The following is a 23,553-nucleotide window of genomic DNA, read 5'->3' on the forward strand; positions in this document are numbered from 1 at the left end:
GAGCCTCCATCTTGTCACGTTCATGGTCGCTTTGTGTGTTGATGTGTGTTTATTTTTTTGTTCTTTTGTAAACATTATTGAAACACATTCACCTCTTTACTTCCAGTCCGTCCCCTATATGTTCCCCTCTTAAATCCATACACACACACACACACACACACACACACACACACACACACACACACACACACACACACACACACACACACACACACACACACACATATTCCTATTACACTTCTGTCCTTACTACAAGCCTGACTCAGTAGTTGGAAGTTACAGCTTTCCGATTACAAGTGAACACAGCATACCCGGCAGTGACAAGCTCCACCAGCAGACCAACAGCTGACAGCAGCGTCACTGAAGGTTTATTTCCATCTAGGGAGGGAATGTCTCCACAGACACACAGATGTGAATACTCAGCAAAGAGGCAACACGTTATTTTATTAGCGGGTCATATGATCAATCACCATTGTTTTAAGTAGAAGTATACAAGAAATGCCCCAAGCTCCTCCGAAGGCCGTGGATGCTTATGCGGGTAATCTGGTCCAAAGGAGCCATTCCAACAAGCTGGAGAAGGGCAGAGGGGTGCTTTGTACCAAAAGAACGAGGATCCTCACAGATCAGTCAGTTCCGAACCATTTCCTTACTCAGTGTAGAGGGAAAAATCTTCTTTTCTGTAGTGGCTAGAAGAATGAGCTCCTACATGACCCACAACGGAAATGTTGACACCTCGATTCAGAAGGGCAGCATCGAAGGGTTCTCCGGGTGCCTGGAGCACACAGGGGTCCTCAGCCAACTTATCCAAGTAGCAAAAGAGAAGAAAGGCAACCCAACAGTTGTATGGCTTGACTTTGCGAATGCATATGGGTCGATTCCCCACAACTTGATTCAAGTTGCTATGGACCGTTACCACATCCCTCATTATATCCAGGGAATGATCGCCAACTACCTGGGAGACATCAAGCTACGATTCCAGTCTTCCACGTTTACAACAAAGTGGCAGCCAGTGGGAAAGGGAATAGTAACAGGGTGTACCATCTCTCCCATCTTGTTTGTCATGGGAATGAACCTGATCATCTCTGCAGCAGTTACAAAGTCAAGAGGACCAAAGACTGCAGCAGGAAGTCAACAGCCGGCAATCAGGGCATTCATGGATGACCTTACCGTGATAACACCAACTCACGTGCAGGCAAGATGGATCCTGGCAGAATTGGATCGTATGACTACTTGTGCGAAGATGATCTTCAAGCCCAAGAAATCAAGGAGTTTGGTGATCCAGAAGGGCAAAACAACTGAACAATTTAAGCTTCTTGTTCAAGGGGAAGAGATCCCAATCCTCCAGGGAAACCCTATCAAATGCCTTTGAAAGAACAAGAACAGCAACTCCAGCACCGAAGAAGAAGTTGAAGAGTGGTTGAAGAGGATTGACAAGCCTGGTCTGCCTGGAAAGTACAAGTGCTGGATCTACCAACACGGCCTGCTCCAAAGACGTATGTGGCTTCTCACTGTGTATGAAGTGCCTTTAACAGCAGTTGAAGGGATGGAGAGGAAATTCAACAAGCACCTTCGTAGACGGTTGGGAATACCCCCAAGCTTTACTTTTGTGGGGCTCTACATAAGGTTGGGTCAGCTCCAGCTCCCCCTGTCCTCTGTTGTTGAGGAGTTCAAAGTCGCCAAGTGCAGGCTTTCCCTGACATATAGGGACTCCCAAGATCAACTAATCAGGGAAGCTGGAATCGAAACAAGATCGGGCAGGAAGTGGGCCGCCAGCACTGCAGTTCACCAGGCAGAAGCTTCTCTCAGGACCAAGGAAACCATTGGTAACCCCTGCACTGGAAGACAGGGCCTAGGAACATCACACTTCCAGCAGTGGTCAAAGTCCACTCCCAGGGAGAGGAGGACCATGATCCAGGACGAAGTTCGAAACCTTAAGGAAGAAATAAGAAGGGCTTAATCCATCAAGCTCGCATTTCAAGGTGCCTGGACAAGGTGGGACCTCCCCAAGAGGACCATCACGTGGAGTGAACTCTGAAGGCTGGAGCCTTTTCGGATCTCGTTTCTGCTCCGAGCGGTGTACGACACCTTACCGACCCCAGTCAATTTGCACAGGTAGGGAATGAGGGAGGACCCACTGTGTGGGTTGTGTGGTGGTAAAGGAACCATGGCGCACATTCTTTCAGGGTGCAAAACAGCAATGACCCAGGGGAGATATAGGTGGCGCCATGACAAGGTGTTGGCACTGCTCGCAGAGTTCGAAACCTTAAGGAAGAAATAAGAAGGGCTTAATCCATCGAGCTCGCATTTCAAGGTGCCTGGACAAGGTGGGACCTCCCCAAGAGGACCATCACGTGGAGTGAACTCTGAAGGCTGGAGCCTTTTCGGATCTCGTTTCTGCTCCGAGCGGTGTACGACACCTTACCGACCCCAGTCAATTTGCACAGGTAGGGAATGAGGGAGGACCCACTGTGTGGGTTGTGTGGTGGTAAAGGAACCATGGCGCACATTCTTTCAGGGTGCAAAACAGCAATGACCCAGGGGAGATATAGGTGGCGCCATGACAAGGTGTTGGCACTGCTCGCAGACATCTTGGAGCAAGAGAGGAGGAAGATATACCCAGTCAAGAGAAGACCACAGCTGAGTAACGTCGCCTTTGTAAAAGAGGGCAACAGACCTGTCGTCCAAGGCCAAACCAAGCAAAACCTCCTACAGTCCCCCCAAGAATGGAAGATGGAGGTCGACCTTTTTGGTCTCCGGAGGGAAAGAAGGTCATCCTGGTGGAATTAACGGTCTCGTGGGAGGAGGGATGTGAGGAAGCGGCAGAGCGAAAGAAGAGCAAGTACCAGCAGCTTGTCCAGGACTGCCAGGACAAGGGGTGGACAACATGGCTGATGACAGTGGAAGTAGTATGTCGGGGATTTCCAGCACAATCAGTGTGGAACCTGCTGACAAAGGTGGGACTGAGAGGCCACTTGAGGAAAACAGCCATTCGTAGGCTGGGTGAAGCGGCAGAGAGAGCCTCCTGTTGGCTCTGGCATAAGAGAGAGGACAATAGCTGGAAGCCTGGATGAGAGGCGCAGTGACCTGGCCAGTCACTGCAGACCCGCCAACTTGAGGGTGTTGTGGTCGAAACGCCCCATGATGGTTGGGGACCACCTGATGACCTCTTGTCCAGGCCAAGGCTTTATCCATTAAAAAGTGGATTATAATCGCATCTCTGATGTATTTACGAACCTTAACTCGCGCTGTAATAGAGAGGAACTTAAAAGGCAACTAAATAGATGAAAATCTTACGGCTTAGTTCTACCTTGATCTAACATGCCAGAGGCTGTTTACCTTGGGTACGGCCTGGCGCGAGATTTACACCTTCTCACTAAGTTCTTCTACTCATACCTTTTCTAATAAATAAATATTTAATTTAGCAAAATAGATTGTAAATCTGTTTAATGCTCACTAATGTCTTCTAAGTAGTTGCAGCGGTTTCTGTTACACAGATTTGATACCAAATGTAACAATTTTTACCACTTTATTTGATTTTTTAAAAATGGTTTAAGACCTTAAGGAACTCCATAGTAAAATCCATGCTGTGATTTTGGATTCTAAAACCTTTAACATTTACAGATTTCTGTAAGAATTGCATCATTCTGTGATTGGATGGCGAGCACTTCTGCTCAGAAACCCCCTTATCGTCAGTAAACATAGGAAACCATCCATCCTCTGAATGCTCCACATCTCTAGTTTGTGGTTGTAAAGTTTCATAAGGCTGTGATTATCCTAGAGGTCACAACAGATACTTTTACACAGTGAGAAATGGCTACCATGAGGACTAACATCATCACACATACATAATACAGATTTGTTTTTACCTCAACCTGAGCCTAACTTTGGAGCAAAATCACCCTCACCAGTATCACCTTTTCCAGCCAAAACATCCCCCTTTCCACATTGTCACTAACCTCTGGGTTAAAATGGATCCTCAACTCGCAAGTCCCAAGAACCAAGCTCCGCACCATGGGTGAGCTTTTCCTGGGCTGCTCCGAGGTTATGGAACCCCCTCCCTGACCACCTGAGGGCCTCGCAGACTATAGACGCTTTTAAAAAAAGACCTTAAAACCTTCCTGTTAACCAAAGCACTTTGTTAAATGTCTTTCAGATGTTCTCCTATTAACTTATTTTTCATTTAACCTTTTATTTTTATATTGTTTTTATTCTGTTCTGTAGCACTTTGAGATTGTTAAATGTAAAGTGCAAAATGTATTATTATTATTATATATCTTCACCATCTCTAAAACTGCTACAGCCTCCGAAAGACAAAAAGTCGTCAGGGCTCGCTGGACAGAAGGTGCAAGTCAAGGCTATAAGAAATTTGTGCAATTTTATATCTCAGGGGAAAATATTCTGATCCTGAACGGATCAGTGTGTTACTATGACGGTCAGTGTGTGTGACTCACAGTGACGGCTGGTCATTCAGTCCTTGAGCCAGATGCTGCAGGGCCGACAGCTCTGCTATCTGCTGGACTGATGAGGAACCGCCTGCAGACGGAACAAGCATCAGCCGCCCACTCAGGTAGTCACCCAGGAGCTACTCTCACACACACACACACACACACACACACACACACACACACACACACACACACACACACACACACACACACACACACACACACACACACACACACACACACACACACACACACACACACACACACACACACACACAATGATAACTATGAGATGGAAGCTAGACCAGGTTAGAAATGCACCATGCGGCTCCCAACTGCTGTCACCTGCTGGTAGTGGAACTCCACATAGAGGTCACTGTTGAAGGACAGAGGGTTTCTCCACATCACTCTTCTCAGGGACAAGAAGACTGAGCAGTCATCCAGCAGGAAGTCGAACAGATACTCCTCAGGGTGGAGGGGACGCACAGTCCCATCTGACAGAGGAGCAGGTGCAGGGCTGTTAATCAATCCCTTTTCATAATTTTATCTGTTTAAATCACATCTAACGTGGCACATACAGAGGTTCCCTTAATTACAGTAGTTTAAATCGCTAACGTTCATTAGACTAACTGAAGTCACATGGTCATGGTTTGAAGCACATCTTTCAAATGCTAACAGACTGTTTTTAAAACCGCTAAAAACACTTTCTGGTTCCATATGATGAGACACTGATTCATGTGAACAGTCATTCAAACATAAAAGAAAAAAAATGATCATTGAAATGCTGTAAGTGTGTGTTAGCGCAGTGTTTGGCCAAATGCACGTTGGTAATGCAGACTGTAGAAGAAGTACCTTCAGTACTGACTGAAAAACCTGTAAGAATGTTCCATATCTCTAAAGTGTCAGTATGAATGTTTAAAGTGGACCTATTATGCTTTTCCCTATTTTCTGTCATATATATTCTGTATATCGTTATAATGTCAGAGGTCCATGCTTAATATGACCAAAGTCTCAAATAATGAGGTAAATGTGTATATACAGTAGGTAACCAGCCTAACTCCCCATGAGCAGATCTGCTCAGGATACAGACTGCTGTCAACGCCTCCTTTCAGACTTTAAGATCATCTTCTCCAGGAAAAGCGTGTTGGACACACAGACGAAGTACAGCTACGCACAGCTCCAGTAAAACGTGCTGCTGTTTACTACATGTAGCTACATGCTAACGGCAGAAAAGAGCTGTGATATTGGTTGCTTGTGTTGTTCATTGGGGAGCGTACCTATGTTACCCGGGTTCCCTGTTGTATGTGACTGGGAAACATAGGACCCTTTTTTTTCCCCCCGCTTGGGGAACATAGGACCCTGGTGACCCTGTTCATCGCTCCCTAATTCTGTATCACATTCCTGCTATGTAGGATATAAGTGTTCGGCTTTATTGGGTTTGGTTTATTAAGCGTTATTTGTGATTTCTGACAGTAGAAAGTGCTGCTATATTCCCCCATTGTCCATTGGTAACAACATGAGCTACATGCTAGCGGCAGACAAAGCTGTCATATTGGTGGCATGTGTTGTTCATTTCATATTTGTGACTTTGGACACTAGAAAATCCCACTTTACACTCCATTGCTGTCAGTCGTCTACAGTATTATTGAGACAGAACAGTGGTGCGGATACCAAGGCTGTAGAAGGATCATAGAACGAGAATAAGTTCTGGTTTTTATTATTCTTCATTCCTTTTTCTGTTTTATTGTCAATGTACATTTTCATTTATGTCATTATTATTTCTACACTTAGAAAAACACTTTCAGCAGAAAAAAACAAATTATCATAGAACATAGGGTGATTGATTTATTTCGCTGCGGCGTCCGTGCTCGGCTTTGGGTCAGAATATATTGTATTTTTAAAAAATAAATATATGTATAGATCTAATGGCAGAACAGTGCTGTGGTGGTTAGCACTGTCGCCTCACAGCAAGAGGGTTCCAGGTTCGAATCCCGGCTGGGGCCCTTCTGTGTGGAGTTTGCGTGTTCTCCCCGTGTCTGCGTGGGTTTTCTCCGGGTTCTCCAGTTTCCTCCCACAGTCCGAAGACATGCAAGTGTTAGGTTCATTGATGACTCTAAATCCCCCGTAGGTATGAATGTGAACGTTTGTCTGTCTCTGTTGGTCTCTATGTGCCCTGCGATAGACTGGCGTCGTGTCCAGGGTGGACCCCTCCTTACGCCCTATGTCAGCTGGGATCGGCTCCAGCCCCCCACGACCCGGATAAGGACAGGGGGTTGAAGATGGATGGATAAATCCGCCATCCATTAGAAAGTTCTGTCAGACTGAGTGGCACCTGAGAGGAAACCATCACTTTATTTCTAGGGCCACCTGCTCTAACCCTCCAACAGTGCAGCTCCAGTTCCACTGCGCATGTGTCATACCCCAAAGATCAGACATTTTTGGTGACCCAGCCTCCTTCCATAGACCTTGGCAAAGACCAGTAAGTGCCTGACCAATCAGACCAGACTGGGCTTTTTGGGACTAAAAGAGACAGGCGCTGCAACGGAGCGTCTCAGGCAGAGGGTGAATACGGCCGCAGCGGGCTTCAGCAGTATGAGAAAAATAAAGTATTTTTGAGCATGTAAACATGTTCTAGCCAAAACACAAAACCTCTCCAAATGAATGTACGAGTCTAACTGTACGCTCTATATCAATAAGGAACAGTCTGATATACCTTGGTGTCTGTTGGCGAGGATGCAGAACTCTTTGATTTCTGTGAGATCTGAGATGCTCATTTCTTTACAGAACTCAGCTACTGCATCTGCTGCCATCTAAAGGACAAAGATACAAAATACAACCACAGATAAACAACAGAACTCTGTTTTTTGTGTCACAATTAAGTAGGTTTAAACAAATCTTACACTGAAGCTGCGTATCTTGATGGGAAAATCCACTCCTCCGGGCAGCTGGACGGGAACACGTCGAGAGGTTTTGCCAGCCTGCAGAGAGCCAAGACTCAAAATCAGTTCAGCTGTAAATACAGATAACAATGGAATATAACATGGAAGACATGATTTGATTTGCTTGAGTGTGTGGGTTAGCTTGCCAGAATGGCCTCCATCTCCAGATGTGAGGGGATGTTACGGCGGCCGCCAAAACTGAGAGATTGCTGCAGGTTATCCTGACACACACACGCCAGCTCTGAGGACACGTATGGAATGTTATAAAGGGTGTGTCATTGGCAGGTTTTTATGCATTGTCCTGGGGTTTTTCTACCTTGGTATGGGTGTCCGTAGTCCTGAGAGATGTCATGAAGGTCACGTGTAACGTACGGCTGCAGAGTACCAGAACAGGGGAAGAACCCGGTCACCAGGTTGAGCAGTCGCCAGCCGAGGGTACAGATAGATCTGTTTAGACAAAACAGGAGAGGTAACAGTTTGCATTTGAATTACCATTAAAATGCAAAATTACAGTAGGCAGAACACGATGCTCACTTTGTCACTCTTAGAGACCTTAGGTAGAAACACATTATTTTTGTGGATGATAAATCAATGCAGACTAGGGGTGCAAAATTTCCGGTAAACTTCCAGAAACTTTTGGCTTCAATAGTCTTGTGCTCCAGGCTTAAAAATGGGGCCTCAATAGTCCAGGGTTCTAGAAATGATCCGTGCACGTGATGGAGGAATGCACAATGCATGAAGGGGGCGTGGCCTCAACACCTCTGCAATAGTGTGCAGTGATTGAGGAACAGCACAGCATAGATGTGAAATCTATGAAAAGGTATGAAATCTGAAATACATTTTCCCCAACCATATTTAAAATGTAAAAACAGGTAAAGGCCAACCATCGATTTTGTAAATTCCAAGTTATACCCGTTAATTCCCATAAATTCCTGTTAATTCCCAAATTCCCAGAATATTGCAACCTGAATGCAGACAGCATGCACAAGATTTCTGCAACTTTGATTTTCTTTTGTTAAAGGTTAAAGGTTGAATATGTAGAATCTTTATTAAAAGCTATATATTTTTAAATACCAATACACCCACGGGGCATTTGAGGGGTACAGAAAGAAAGTATTGCTTTTCCTAAATTAATATTTAAAAAGATTTTGACGGGTTTGACAATGACTTTCTGTCCCGTTCTGTTTCCATAGCAGCAGCCAATAGCGTTGGGCGTTGCTGGTTGCCAGGGTTGTCTGTTGATGCTACAGAAACAAGGAATCATTTTGAGTTGAGAGCTAGCTAATGGATTCCACAGCACTCAAAGAAAGACTTCCAGGATATTATGTGAAACACAATTGTTTTATTGTTTTGGTAAGGATAATTGTGACATTAAGTTTTTGTATCGACATATTTAAGTAAATCACCAACCAGTGTATCGATCTTAAAAGGTTGTTTGCAAAGATATACTGATATTTGGTTGATTTACTTTTCTAATTGATTTGAAATCATTTACTTCCTATTAATACTCCGTAATAACTTGATTGAAAACGTGACCAAACACTTCAATACATGACACACTCACTTGGTCTGGTTGTTGGTGGTTTGCTTGATGACCTGGCAGTAGATTTCATCTCTCAGCGGCTCCTTCTCCTTCCCTAACTGAAGAGAACAGAAAAACTCTTCTTTAAATCCCACCAAAGTTGATTTGAAGTGGGTCAGGCTCAGAGACACAGAGAGTCAAAAGCTGTAGAAATGCAGTCCATCAGATGCACTGTTTTGAAAGAGCACTGACCAGTAGGATGTGGCTCAGGCAGTCTGACTGGCTGCTATTCTTCTTCATTGGCATGTCGCCCATGAACTGCATTAGGTCTGGAGGGACAGATAAAAGGGAGGGTTACGGAGGAACACAGTGACAGCGGTCTCAGCGTGTATTAGTATGGTTAGTGAGGATACACTCACTCATGAAGCACTGGACGGATAAATCATTGAGTTCAGGATCACTGTAGAGAATGAGGGACTCCTGGATGGGAACCTGGATGAACAAAACCCAATGCAGTTAGTCGAGATCTCTATTCCAAGAGAGACCTGAAAATACATGACATATTACAAATCTAAACCAAACAGCTAAGTCATCTGGGGATAAAATCTCCACAACTTAGGAAGCATAGCCTTCTCACTAAAACACAGGTATATCAATAATGACCTTTTTTTTAACTTATTTCTCATTTGTTCTGTTTTGATAGGAGACCGTTTCCATATGAGAATGCATTTTTTTTTTTTGAGTGAAGTTTTCAAAGTGACAGTCTGCTATTTAACCAAATTCCTAAGGCTGTGCTCAAACCAAATGCAAAGGAAATTTTTAATGTGGCGTGATTTGGGGTTTAGATTCTCTGCCTGAGCACGAGCCTGACCGATGAGAGTGTTGGGATAAACAGAAAACAAAGCACCAATGGGCTCCTTCCTTTGGGATTGACTTTGGTAATCTTAGGTAAGTCTTGAAAAAATCCTCTTTTAATAAACTCTGGCTTCACTAACTACGTTGTTGGTGCTGTGTTTTCTGTGTCAGGTCTCTTCTCATGCTGCTGCAGAGGTTTGGTGTTATTTTGAGCAGTATTAGTGGTTAAAAGAGCCGCTTTAATGCCTCCACCGTACCGCCCTGAGCTAATCACTGTTGGCTAACAGCTGATGTTGTAGCGACTCTACTGGATTTCTCCGTTAACCGTTCATACACGAAAAAAATGTCTCGACGGCTTATTTCATGACCGGATTTGCCGAAAAAGACCCTGGGAAGATTTTACACCAGATTTGCGCTTTAATCATGAGTGTTAATCGTATTTTTCGGATTATAAGTCGCTGTTTTTTTCATAGTTTGGCCGGGTGAAATTATTAACACATTACCGGAAAATATCAAATAATAGCCCGGGCTATTATTTATATCAGTCACGTAAGAGACTAGGCGTATATCAGCAATCGTCACACACACACGTCAACCAATCAAAATTCGGCGGGGGGCGGGTCATGGCAGAAGTGCATTGTGAAAAAAAAGATGCTACCTGCTACTTGGAGTTGGCGGAGTTGTTCAGAAGTGACAGCAAGGAAGAAGAGTTCAGTCGATTTAGTGATTAGGAGTGACAGATTGTTTGGTAAACGTAGAGCATGTTCTATATGTTAGAGTTATTTGAATGACTCTTACCGTAATATGTTACGTTAACATACCAGGCACGTTCTCAGTTCGTTGTTTATGCGTCATATAACGTACACTTATTCAGCCTGTTGCTCTCTATTCTATTTTTATTTTAAATTGCCTTTCAAGATGAAACGTCGTTTCTTGGTGTTGGATTTTATCAAATAAATTTCCCCAAAAAATGCGACTTATACTCTAGCGCGACTTATATATGTTTTTTTTCCTTCTTTATTATGCATTTTCGGCTGGTGAGACTAATACTCCGGAGCGACTTTTAATCCGAAACATACGGTAAGCTACGATGTTATAAAACGCAATACTGTCAGCGCACTCTGCAACGTCTCCTCCACGCGCACGCATAACACCAGGGCTGCTCTGCTGTGTGTGCACTGTGTGGGTTAAAAGTGCAAAATGGAGCTTGAAGATGTTAAGACAAAAAATAAAATCAGGAGTATTAACATTGAGCAAGTTTGGACTTTAGCACAGTTTACCTCACACTCCAGTCAATGCAGGACATTAACCCAGAGCTACGAGAGAAGCTGGAGACCGGCAGTGAGCTTGAGCGCATTGAGAACATTTCACCTGATATACTGAGCTTTCTCATCACTTTTTTAGAGCCATTCTACAACAATGCACAGAGAGAGCGGGAAGGCGATAAATACGCCATCATAAACCTGTTTGCCTGTGGCATGAGAGACTGAGGAGACACTACCAGCCCTCTCCCACCGACTCTCTGTGCCAAGCCTTTGGAGTTGAAAACATCAGTTGTAACAGCCCACATATGAAAAAAAAAAGTCAGGTTTGAATTAGGCTTGGGTTGAAGCTGTACGGTCTTTATTAAAAGCTGTATTTAAAAAAAATAATACACCCATTGGGCATTTTGAGGGGTACAGAATGAAAGTATTGCTTTTCCATAAAAAATATATTTGGTCTGAATTAATATTTAAAATTTTTGACAGGTTTGACAATGACTTTCTGTCCCGTTCTGTTTCCATGGTAGCAGCCAATAGTGTTGGGCGTTGCTGGTTGCCAGGGTTGTCTGTTGTTGGGTGCAGCTACTGTAGGCTGAGATGGAGTTTGCAATCCTGCAGCTGCTTGGGAGCCTCAGTGAAGGGGGCGTTATTTGTCCCAGCAACTGAGTGAGCGGAGACGGGCAACAACCAGAGTCACTATAGGCCGAGCATTCACTCCATGGACTGAGAGAAAGGAGAGAAACGCCATTCAAACGCACGCCCAAATGGCTACGCTTCTCCTTGATCGCTAACATCACTTTCATCTTTACTTAGCTGGAACGGCTAACGCTAAGGTCTAACGCTAACTGTCAGCCAAACTCCTCTGTAATAATTGTTTTTATTGTGTGATTTGTCAGAGGGGATGGGTTCAAACAGGCTCAAACAGACTGCTATGACTACGATCTTGAGACACTAGATGGAGCTGTTCTGCTCATTCTCCATATTCAACCTTAAATGCGTCGGACTGGCCTCAGAAAGCTCTAAGATCTGAGCTCTAGCGTGATTACATACAATTAATGCAAAGACACAAATTGATGCAAGTTAAATTTGTGAAGAGTTTAAAAGTGACAGGTCTGCGTGTTTGAGATCTGTCTTTGAGATTTCTGACGTGCACACTACATCCAATTTCACAAACTTTTGTGTCACCGTACAGACACAGAGTTCCCCCTAAAGACGCTCGTCTAAACGCGGAATAAAAAGTGAAAACTCAACGCCACTTGTGTGTTTCCTTTCTAGATCGTCTTCATCTAAACAGGGCGTTAGTTAAAAACGACAGGTGAAAAGGATAAAAAATATCAACCAACAGATATCACCACGAAACAAGAATTCTGATTCTGATTATTCCCCAGCTAATTAATCATAAGACAGTTATTTAAAAAAAAATGTTTTCTGAAAATATCATGCAAATGAAGCATTAACTAATGCTAACTTTTGGTGAATTTAGGAGAAATCCATCGACACACTGTAGTAAAACTACTGAATGTGTATTTTGGATGTTTTCTTTCCACCAGTCTGAAAGAAGAAATGTTAAGGAAGCAAAATAGCCCAAATGATGATTTTGCCCCCTGAAATAATCAACAACAACAGTCTGAACTCAAGTTTTGATCCATATTCCATATTAACAGTGGTTTACATGACTACTTGAATGTGAGAAGGTTCAGTCATAGTGATGAGCCAGCAGTTTCCAGCCCCTAAAAACAACCACTTTAGACTACCTGCCTAATGTCCAACAGCAGTTAAAGAGAGAGTTAAAGTTAGCAGCTACCCAAATCAATGATTGTATATGAATACAGATGTGTCCATAATAATACAATGACTGCAGTATTGTATGAGCAAGTCTAAACCATGGGATCTGCTGTGAGAGGATTGTATGGTCTTACCTCTGTGTGTTGAACTGCCTCTGAAAAGTTTCTTCCACTCGCTGGCAGACCTGTAGTCCCCACTCTTTCAGAAACAAATCATGATAGCACAAAATGAGGCAGGACATGTTATGAACCCAAACCATCAGAACATAATCAACAAAAACTATCGCTCTTCTATCATACCTGAAGTACTTCATGGCAAACTCAGCCATGCCTGAGAGGATGTCCAGCTCATGGACTGAGCCCTGGACTGATCTCTGAACCGATCCAGGGACCAAGGCCTCTGAGTCACTGTGTCTGCTGAAGGGACCTGGAGATGGGTCCTTGAGTGATGTAACAGGTCTAGCGCCCCTCATGCTTTTCCTCTTGTCATCTCTTCGGTCGAGGTAGTCTGGGGCTGCAGAAGGCTGAGTCAGGTCCTCTGGGAAAAGACCAGAGCGCCCTCCCAAGGTGCCAAAACACCAGCCTGGTGGAATGCACTCAAAGTATTGATATGCCCTAAAAAAATTAACATAATAAGGCATATCTAACCCTAAAAGTACCACAAACATGTGTCCCGCATCCAAATAATGACCTCACCTGTCTGGAGTCCTTCGATTGGCAGCAGTTTGATGATGTCACCCTTGTTAAAGCTGAGCAGACTTTTGTCATCTATCACGTAACTCTTCAGGGCAACCACGTGGCCTGAGCCCTAGAGAGCAGGGACGGAGATGTAGACTAAGAGTGTTTGGGCTCTAACACAAGCATGGGGTCACAGCCAAAGGACGCCACAAAGCATGAAAAGTGGAGTTGATATTTTCTCATCACAGACATATCAGAATCTATCAGTACATATCAGGAAACATATGCGCCGATATAAAAACTTTTTTTTACACATTATAATGCAGAAACGGATGCTTTCCCATGGCTTAGAAATTGTGTCAATGTATTACACTGTATGTGCAGTATAATAATGAATAATAATGTAAACCACTGGTTCTCAAACAGTGGTACTCAAACTCTCTCTGGTGGTACTCGAAAGAATCCTTACTTAATACTTCAACATTTCGAAAGAAAATATTTAACTTTTAAGATTTGTGAAATGTAATTCAAAATATGTTTAGCATTTAATATTGTAATATTTTTGTTTCAATATCAGCCTGTTACGTGGTCTCGTTCATGAGTCATGAGCTTAACTGTGGTGGCAGTTTATTTTACAGAGGTAAAATGATTGGTTTAAAAACACTGCAATCGTGGCTCCAAATGGGAACTATTAGGAAGAGACGTGCGGATCAGGAGGAGAATATTTAGAGCAGTTCTTCTGAAACTGAAGTCATGGCTGAAGACAGTCAACAATAAATAATCTTCTGATGAGGAATAAACCTTCCTGTCCGTAGCTGAATAGTGTCGGCCTACATTGCTGTATTTTAACATCGGTGGTATGTCATGTAAAAAGTTTGAGAACCACTGATGTAAACTATTCTTTAATGATGTTATGTGTTTAGAAAGCAGCCTTTGAGTACCTTTGCAGAGTCATATTGGTGCACAATCCACATAGGAAAGCTCTATTTTCATTCCAGCATCAAAAATTCACTATATCAGCCGCCATATTGGTAATCTGTGAGTTTTTCCCTTTAAAATCTGAAATACGGATCGAGCCCCAATCAAAAGGAAAGAATATTAATGATATGAATGATGATGATAAAGAGTGAAGGAGTACCCTGATGAGCTCCTGGAGGAAGAATCGGATCATGCCATTGATCTGAGGAGCGCTGGATGACTGCAGCACCAGCTTTTCACTCTTCAGCTCCAGTTCAACCTTGTCTGCACCCTGGAGGTCGACCGACAGCAACTCTGCAAAACTACAGTCATGCAGACCTGAGTTAAGATTCTGGGCAATAAACAGGAGCTGGAAGTGAGTCCGATCAGGCAGTAAAAAGAGAATGATTAGCAGCGGTGACAGTTATATTACCATCACAGCTTATTCTAAAACGATAATAACAGATAATAAGGCTACACAGATGGACTCCAAATGAATACTGATGCTGCTAACCTACGCCTATAGTATGGGCCAAATATTTAGCATGACAGAAATAAAAACTAACTGACTTCCTGTCTCGGATATAAGATTAAAAACACTCTTTGTGGAATCATGGAGGAAATTGAGTAAAAGAATTAAGTGATTGTGTAGTTTCTGCTGTGTTAGTGTATGTAGGCTGTAGGAATGCCACGGTTCTTTACATAATATTGAGCCGTACGGTACACCCTCCACCGTTCAATACTACTGACTGTGGGGATTTTTAAACATGCAGTGTTTATTTTGTCACAATATAATTGAAGTTTCAGATCTCGGTGGTTGATCCACTAGGGGCAGGTTTCATAATAGAGCAGTTACTCATTGACCCCCATGTTAAACAGGCCGTTTTCACAGCATAATTAAACCTGTTTAAGGCCTGGGACAAAAACACATTCTAGTCTGTATGTTTAGGTCATATCTCCATTAAAACACCGAGGGGGGGTGAACTTTTTTGTACCAGGCTAGTTTTTATTTTATTGGAGGTTAAAGTTTATGAATAATTAGGGGCGCAGCCTCTTGAATGACAGTTAGCCTCTGGCCCTCACTTCTCCTCAGAGGTATACGTCAGCTAAATGGACGTATCTCCCTCCCCCAACGTCACATACATGCCCTTTTTTGGTAAGAGTAAATGAGGCATAGTTAAAGTCTGACAAGATGGCGACTCCCGTAGGTGAGGACGATTGGATCAAGGTGAGAGAACGGACCCCGACGGGTATGCTACGTCCATTGCTACATCTATGAAGTTTACCTGTAGCTTCTGAGCTGATGGAGGTGTTTGGGGTTGATGCCTGATGCTCTGACCACCTTCAGGAGACGGATGCCACGATGAGAAACACCCAACACCTGAACATCCCAGCTCTCTGACTGTAACAAATACACAGAGGAGATGCTTGTTAATATTTGTAAATGATGAGTGTTTCGGCAACAACTCATGACCTTAATGCTTGAAACCAGACAGTCAGTATGCCCCTGAAAACATTGTATATATTGTCACAATAACAACAAATTGACAAGCCTTTTTTATAGATCTCCATTCTGTCTTGTGTTTATAGTTTGTTTGTAGTTTGTGTGAAGCACTTTGTCAACTCTGTGATACAGAAAAGTGTGATATAAATACGTTTTTTAGTTACTTACAATAAAACAAGTTTCACCTTGTCACTGAATAATTCTGCAGCACCATACAGTAGAATTTCCACCCTTTCAGCAAAGAAAGATGATTTAAATCCAGCTCTGTGTCATGACAGTGTGTGCAGATGAATGTGGTTTGGTTTTTACGCTTTACATTCTGATCCTTGCATGGTATGTTCGGGAGGGTATAAGAATAGGCTCTATCAAGATGTAGACTTAGGTGGGAGAAGGATTTAGGCACGGGAATTGACCCAGGCCGGTGGAGGGACCTATGTACTAAACTAAACTCAAGTTAAGGGCTAATTAAGTTTAATTTCTTACATCAGATTTATCTCACTCCCTCGAAGCTGCATGGCTTTAACCCCAGTCTCTCCTCCCTGTGCTTTAGATGCGGTCTAGCTGAGGGCACTTTCTTCACTCCACAATACATGGAGTATCTTTCCCATTAGACCCTGAGGTGTGCCTTTTGGGAAACCTCTCAAAGTGAAATCTTATATAAAGTCATTCCATTAAACTTACAGAAATCTTACTGGCTATTGCTAAAAAGTGCATTGGCATTAAATGGAAGTCAGATCTTCCATTACTAGTACTGTGGCTCTCAGAAGTGAGCAGCTTCATGCCTCTGGAGAAGATAACATACTCACACATACATGTTTTCTGTAAAGTATGGCAACCTTTAATCAATTACATGGAGAATCTCCCATCTCATATGATTGACTGACTGTCTGATTGGTCTCTCTATCTTCACCACACTAGTGTTATAAAAGACCATTACACTCTGGCTATTTTGGTTGTAACTGAAGTATCTCTTTTTCTCTTTTTTTCTTTTTGTTGTTGTTGTTGTTGTGTGCTGACTTTGGTGTCTTTTACTTTTGAGATGTCCGTTGTGTACAGTATGCATTTTTGTATCGTCATTGTATGTGACTGTGGTGTTTGCATTCTATTTGAAAATCCAAAATAGAATATTTAAAAAAAAAAGAATAGGCTTTACCGTGGGATATTAATTGAATTCTCAGAAAACATGTTAATCGAGGTATGAAATTACATGTATCGAAATAGAAGACCACCCAGCCCTAGTTTCCTCTTCTACACTTTTATTTCCTTTTATTTATTAATATTTCATTCTAACTGAACTGATTTCATTCTGGTTTTCAAATCAAATGAAATATGCTACAAACACTAAATTGCTTTACACATTATCTCCAACTTTCCCATAATCCTCTTTGTCGTGCTCACCTTCACAGGAAACAGTCGGGTAAAGTAGTTCTCCCAGTTGTCTCGAGCAGCCATGACAATCCTCTTCTTCATGTTGTCATTCTGGATGGTGCTTATAGTCATTCCTACATTGAAATTTGCTGGAGTACAAAAAGGGATGACAGTCATCAAACGAATGCAGAAACCAAATAGCACTGATGCACTTTATATTTAGTGCGTATTCATCCCAACCACTTGTGAAAGACTCTACCTTTAACGTTTTAATCAACATTGTTCCAACTGGAGCACCCAGCATTGGGATGAAACTCACCCAGCAGGTCCTTCATCTTCCTCCTCTCCTCTCTACTGATCCTCACACAGCTGTCAGAGTAGGTGTCCCTCATAATCTAAAAGACATCACAATGACAATGTCAACTGCCTCTTAGGAACATACTGGAAATAATGGGCCAGGAATTGAGGGTACTGTAGATTAACTATATCAGGTTAAACATGGGGACGCCTGTAAATATACTTACCTGCTCACATAGCAGGTTGAGGATGTAGGGCCGGTTGAACATCTCTCTGGGGTAAAACACCTGCACGCAGATAAATGATAATTGAGGGAAGTGACGTTAACATCCCCTGTAGGGGGAAAAATAGATGTGATCCAAGCAAGGGGGCCAAGGGAGCAATAGGCCCCGCAAACTTTACGCCCCTGGCCTGATAAATGTGGAAGATACAGTTAGGAAACTTTACAGGTTTGTGGTTGAGATCAAAATGAAGGCCACGCTCAAAGATGACGGGGTCCAGCAAGGGCAGAGGTAGGGGTGTAGGAAGTAGGGAGGGTTGGGCAGAAGGGTGGATATGAAAGACAGATCAACAGTATGAAAGATAAGAAATTCAAAGAAAAAAGAAGAAGCTACTTATACAAATAAACGATACTTGATGGAAGTGACTTTAACATCCCCTATAGTGAAAGTAATTATTGATGAATCCTTCAGCATCACACTGTGACATCCACAGTGCAAGAAGGAACACTACTGCAGCCCCTTTACTCTAACAGCAGACTTTTAAATACAGATATCACTGTAACACAGTTGCTGTCTGTCTCCATCACCCACCACCTGCAATATGACAGAGTATCCTGAGCTGTATTGTCAACATAAACATTTGTTTGGGGGGATCGAACTGCCTTTTATTTGATCCTTGTTAATATAAAAACACTGATTAGTGCAGCTTCACTGGTCTTCTCATAAATATAATGTGTGTGTGTGTGTGTGTGTGTGTATTTGTGTGTATGTGTGTGTGTGTGTGTGTGTGTGTGTGTGTGTGTGTGTGTGTGTGTGTGTGTGTGTGTGTGTGTGTTTGTGTATCTCTTACTTCTTTACGCAGGAACAGTTTTCCGGGCATGTTGGAGTAAGAGAAGTAAACCCCAGCAGAGAAGCGGTGGAGCTGGGAGCGAATGCCCTCCACATCTGGCATCACATCTACAGTTAATGAACAGCAGATGAAGGTCACTTACTTGTTGGGATGAATGCTAGTTAGCAGCTAAATTTCATCATAAAAAAGACCTTAATCCACATAAACGTAATGTCTAGAGAACAGGATTAGAGCAACACCCACTGAGAGACGGAGCAGCCATGGGTGGCGGGTCGGGGATGTTCTGAAGGATGGTTGCTGGTTGTGGAGGAGGTGGCGGGGAGTCGGGAGGAGCAGGCGGGGGGTGTTGGGAGCGCTGGGAGCCGAACAGGTCCTCTAGGGAGCGCTGTTTCTGCTTCATGTTGCTGGAGATAACACGGGGCCCCCTGGTGGATGGAGGAGAGGGCTGTGGAGATGGGCTCCTGGGAGGGGATTGCTCCGTCTTAGGCTTGACTGGCGGAGGAACCCACTGTTTCTGCAAACGGGGAGAAGTGGAAGATGTGCGGATGTGGCACACAGTATATTCCAGACGAGAAACTTAATATGAGACACAATAATAAACTTTCTTATAAAATCAGATTCGTAGTTGCATTTAAACTTTCCAGACCATCCTGACCTTCTGTTGTGGCACTGGTGCTCTGTTTTTGAGTTTGGCCAGAGCTTCCTCTTTGGCGTCATTCTTCTTTATAAAATGCTGTGCAGGTGGTCTGTGAAGAGGATGAAAACAGTCAATCACAAACATTACACACTAGGGATTTAAATAAATGAATTGCAATTTATTACGTTTGAACCCGTAATTCCCCGCTACTCCACGTGAGGGCGCGCTTGACGCCAGACGTAGTTGACGCACAGGCGGAACACAAGCGAAGCAGTGCTGTACACTAACAGGATGAAGAGGCCAAAACTGAGCGCAGTATGGAGCCACTTTAAGATGTGAGCTCCCGCAGTTTCGTTAAAACGTCAGGCTACAAGTTATAGTCCCAGTGCCGCACCTGACGGACCTGAGACCGCCTGTTGGCCGCTCCCAATCCGAGTGACCGCAAAAACCAAAATAGTTTTCATGTCGGCTCCATGGGAAGAAATCAACAGGGTTTAACTGATTTATTGACTTGATTTCTCCGCCCAGCGAGTGATCGGATCTGAGTGTAGATACGGTTCATAGGTTTAAATGAATGTTAATTGATGAATTAATGTTAATGTTGCTAAAATACCCCATGTAAAGAAAATACTGACATTTTGGTGTTAAAATCTCGTTGCGTCTCGTTCTCGGTGACTCAGTGTATCGTCTCGTCACAGCCCTAATTCTGAATGTATGATATATTTACAGTATATATATATATTTTTTTATATTGTAGTGTCATGACAGTGATGGTGCTGTCGGTTTACCTTCTATCTTGCATCGTCAATGTGACGCTGAATTTGAAACAGCACATTGTAATTTCTGCATCTATTATTGATTTACTGTGTGTGCTCCTAAAAATTCTGGTGGTGCCCCTAAAATTTTCAGTTGGGGGCCACAATGCTCCTAGTGAAAAAAGTAAGTCTGGAGCCCTAATTGTATTCTTCTATTCAGGAATGATTTTCTTTTTTATGCTGCTGTTATTAATCTTTCCAATGTTGCAGATGAGAGAATACCCACTTTATTTTCATGTTAAGTAGCCTGTGTAATATTTTAATATTTTCTATTCAGAATATGTTTGATATGCTTCCAAAATGTTATTCCCTGCCCTCAAGTGAGTGATTAAGGAATACGATTTGCACTTTTTCTTTATATCATAAGGAAGATAGCATTTTATGTAACGTGCAGACCTTTTCAAAGTTGTAAACATAAACATTCTTAATGTGTCCAAGTTTGATTCCTGTTGCAGTGAATGTGAACGACATCAGCTGACAGGAAGTTAACAAGGCCACGGCTGTTGCCTAGTAATGGAATTCCATTAAAAAGGTCTATACAGTTAACCTATTCAGAGGGAAATTCAGCTTTTCAGAAGAATTACCACTTATCAATTAATCGATCATCGACTGATAAGATGAGACAACTATCGATTAATGAATTACTCGATAATTTGCATCCCGTTTACAGACGCGTTATTTCTAGCAGACGAGGTCATTATGGGATCAGTTTGCTCTCAGGACTCCTGGTAGTGTCTGTCCCGATAGTATGAAGGAAAAGCACATTGAAGCCAGTTTGATTCAGATGCATTTGGCAGGTACAACAATAAAACTGTGGGCGACTCTACTGACTACACAACCAGAACCAGCACTGATGTTCATCATTTGACCTTTGAACTAGGTTCACATTTTTTGGATGTCACTTGGACGTCTATGACAGGTGCAAGAAATGTGTTTTTTTTGTTGTTTGTTTGACTGCTCTAACCACTCCGCAACCGGACGGCCCTTTTTTATTTTACATTTTCCTGTTGTTTTTTTTAACTGGTTTATTTTTTAATGCGTATGTATTTTTGCATTTATCTGTTTGTTTGTTTTTATTTTGAAAGGCAATTTTTGGAAAATAATTTCATGGTAGCCTATCCACCTTATCATGACAGAACTCTCTGACAGTCACAACTCCAGGACCAGAAAATGCAGGTCAGGAGCAACAAGCTAATGTTGGCGCCTCTGCTAGCAGCAACCAACCTGTTGCTATAGCTGTTGTTGCTGAGCTGTGGCTTTGGTGGTAGAGAGAGTTGGCCAATGGTTTGGCAGTTTGATCCCCGCCCTGCCTTGTGTCATGATTGTTGCGCCGTGGGCAAGACACTTCACCCATCTGAATGTTGTATGTTTGAGGTGGTGGTGGGGGTGGGCTGTAGGTGCTGAATGGCGGCCATAAGGTCTGTGACCCCTAGAAAAGTACCAAGTTATTATTTTAATTATTAGAATGAGTCTAAATTTCAGTCTTATATAAATATAATATAATATAAAGTTTCCTGGCGTTTCAAAAAAACCTTCAGTGGACCGAAACTGGACGTCCAAAAATGACAGAAAATACTCCGAAATCACATTGTACAGTGGGAAGCCAGCCAGACCAGCCCTGGGAGTCTGGATGAATTAGCTGACATTATCCACTCAGGAGCGTATTTTGCTACATCAGCTAGCTAGCGATTCGGCCGCATTAGCAAGTAAGCTAACATTAGCTAACAAATAGCACAATATATTTCACGTCAGCCTTTCCTCTGTGATTTTTATCAGCACAGGGGGAAAGGGTCTTGTTTTACCACCACAACACAGAGTCCACACATGCTGTGCCTCTGCTACACACACTCTTCAGTGGCCGGCAGCCTATGGACCCCCCCTAGTCTGATTCCGTGGAAACACAGCGTGTGGACTCTGCTGGTTCATTTGTTGACGTTAGCTGTCTGCATTTAGCTATCACTGTTGGCTGTAGGTGAGCTGAAAAGAGGTGGGATACTCAGTGGTGCTCAGTATTCAGGAGTTTCATGTAAAATCTGTTTTATACAACCCAGAAAGTCGGTGAATGTCTCAATGTTATTTGCATAGCAAACTGAAATAAAAAGTGATTAATGCATGTAAAATGTTACACACAGGACCTTTAACAGACTGTTGCTGACTCCCATTCAACATTTTTAATTCATATAGTTGTGATGGAGAAAATGTGTCCGATTAGATAAAACCAAGTGTGTTTAAACCACACAGGGAGCAGTGTTGGAACCGACCTGACAGGCTCAAAGGGTTTGGCTTCTGGTGCAGGTCGGCTGTTGTACTGTTTGATGATATCCCGAATGTTGGAGGTGGGTTCGTGCTGAGGCTTCTTGAAAGGAGATGGTGTAGGTGTTTCAATTGGGGGGTCCACTTCGCTGGCAGGAGGGGTGCTGAGACGCTTTACTGTGGGATGAGAGACCGAAACTCTTATCGCTACCCAAAGCTCTTTTTTTCATTCTATGTAATCATATCTAAAATAGAAATGTTAGCTGTGTGCTTCTTTAGGCGCTTGAATTGTGATCTACGTACTATATAATAGAACAGCTCACTGATGGTAAAGGGAGACAGAAAATATTATTGAGTCCACTGAACTTGTTTAGGATTCTTACTCTCAGGCTTAGGTGCTGTAGGTGGGGGTAATGGACGTGTTGATGGCATGGAGCGCTGCTGCTCTCTGGGGGGGCTGGACCGGGCTGGTTGAGGCTTTTGGGTTCTGGATCCGACTTGGGACTGGCAGCCTGGAAGAGGAGAGAGGTGCTGAGGATAAGGATATTCCTTGACGTGAAGATTTCATGTGCCCAACATTTTAACATCAGTGAGTCATTACAACAGTTTTAACACATTAAGTCATCGTGGTCAAATGTGATGCTGGAGACACATACTGTAGCACTAAATTCAACCATTTAGCCATTTCTTAATCTAATGAGCTACATGTAGTGTTAGCTAATTTTTTTTTTTTTAATCTAATCATATTTTTTATTTTTTCTATTACTAGATGGTAAACCAATATTTGCAAAATTATTTTTAGATGGTTAAGGTTAGTAATTAAACTAAAATAGTTATGGTTAGATGGTTAAAGTTAGGCAATGACCTTGAATTATTAAGGTTAGATGGTTAAAGTTGGCATTAAACTCGAATAGTTAAGGTTAGATAGTTAAAGTTTGACATTAAGCTCGAATAGTTAAGATTAGATGGTAAAAGTTGGCATTTAACTCAAATAGTTAAGGTTAGATGGTTAAAGTTGGCATTAAACTCAAATAGTTAAGGTTAGATATTTAAAGTTTGGCCTTAAACTCGAATAGTTAAGATTAGATGGTAAAAGTTGGCATTTAACTTGAATAGTTAAGGTTAGATGGTTAAAGTTGGCATTAAACTCAAATAGTTAAGGTTAG

At 42.6% G+C, this 23,553-nt stretch overlaps 1 protein-coding gene across 1 annotated transcript in view; it reads right to left on the minus strand.

The window, feature by feature from the left end:
- Positions 1 to 23,553, minus strand: part of myo15b (myosin XVB) — a gene marked incomplete at both ends in the record, with an annotated part of 94,343 nt that overhangs the window by 17,297 nt on the left and 53,493 nt on the right. Inside the window, 22 exons of the mRNA XM_083932610.1 lie at positions 4,452 to 4,582; positions 4,791 to 4,939; positions 7,159 to 7,255; positions 7,346 to 7,423; positions 7,531 to 7,625; positions 7,701 to 7,831; positions 8,949 to 9,025; positions 9,159 to 9,235; positions 9,326 to 9,398; positions 12,943 to 13,006; positions 13,108 to 13,390; positions 13,504 to 13,615; positions 14,624 to 14,765; positions 15,729 to 15,844; positions 17,345 to 17,463; positions 17,634 to 17,709; positions 17,839 to 17,898; positions 18,683 to 18,789; positions 18,926 to 19,196; positions 19,338 to 19,428; positions 22,396 to 22,564; positions 22,771 to 22,899. Coding sequence (XP_083788736.1) covers positions 4,452 to 4,582; positions 4,791 to 4,939; positions 7,159 to 7,255; positions 7,346 to 7,423; positions 7,531 to 7,625; positions 7,701 to 7,831; positions 8,949 to 9,025; positions 9,159 to 9,235; positions 9,326 to 9,398; positions 12,943 to 13,006; positions 13,108 to 13,390; positions 13,504 to 13,615; positions 14,624 to 14,765; positions 15,729 to 15,844; positions 17,345 to 17,463; positions 17,634 to 17,709; positions 17,839 to 17,898; positions 18,683 to 18,789; positions 18,926 to 19,196; positions 19,338 to 19,428; positions 22,396 to 22,564; positions 22,771 to 22,899 — 2,647 coding nt within the window. The remainder of the gene's footprint in view (positions 1 to 4,451; positions 4,583 to 4,790; positions 4,940 to 7,158; positions 7,256 to 7,345; positions 7,424 to 7,530; positions 7,626 to 7,700; positions 7,832 to 8,948; positions 9,026 to 9,158; positions 9,236 to 9,325; positions 9,399 to 12,942; positions 13,007 to 13,107; positions 13,391 to 13,503; positions 13,616 to 14,623; positions 14,766 to 15,728; positions 15,845 to 17,344; positions 17,464 to 17,633; positions 17,710 to 17,838; positions 17,899 to 18,682; positions 18,790 to 18,925; positions 19,197 to 19,337; positions 19,429 to 22,395; positions 22,565 to 22,770; positions 22,900 to 23,553) is intronic.

This window comes from Echiichthys vipera (genome assembly GCF_963691815.1).
Source record: "Echiichthys vipera genome assembly, chromosome: 18".
Lineage (NCBI taxonomy): Eukaryota > Metazoa > Chordata > Actinopteri > Perciformes > Trachinidae > Echiichthys > Echiichthys vipera.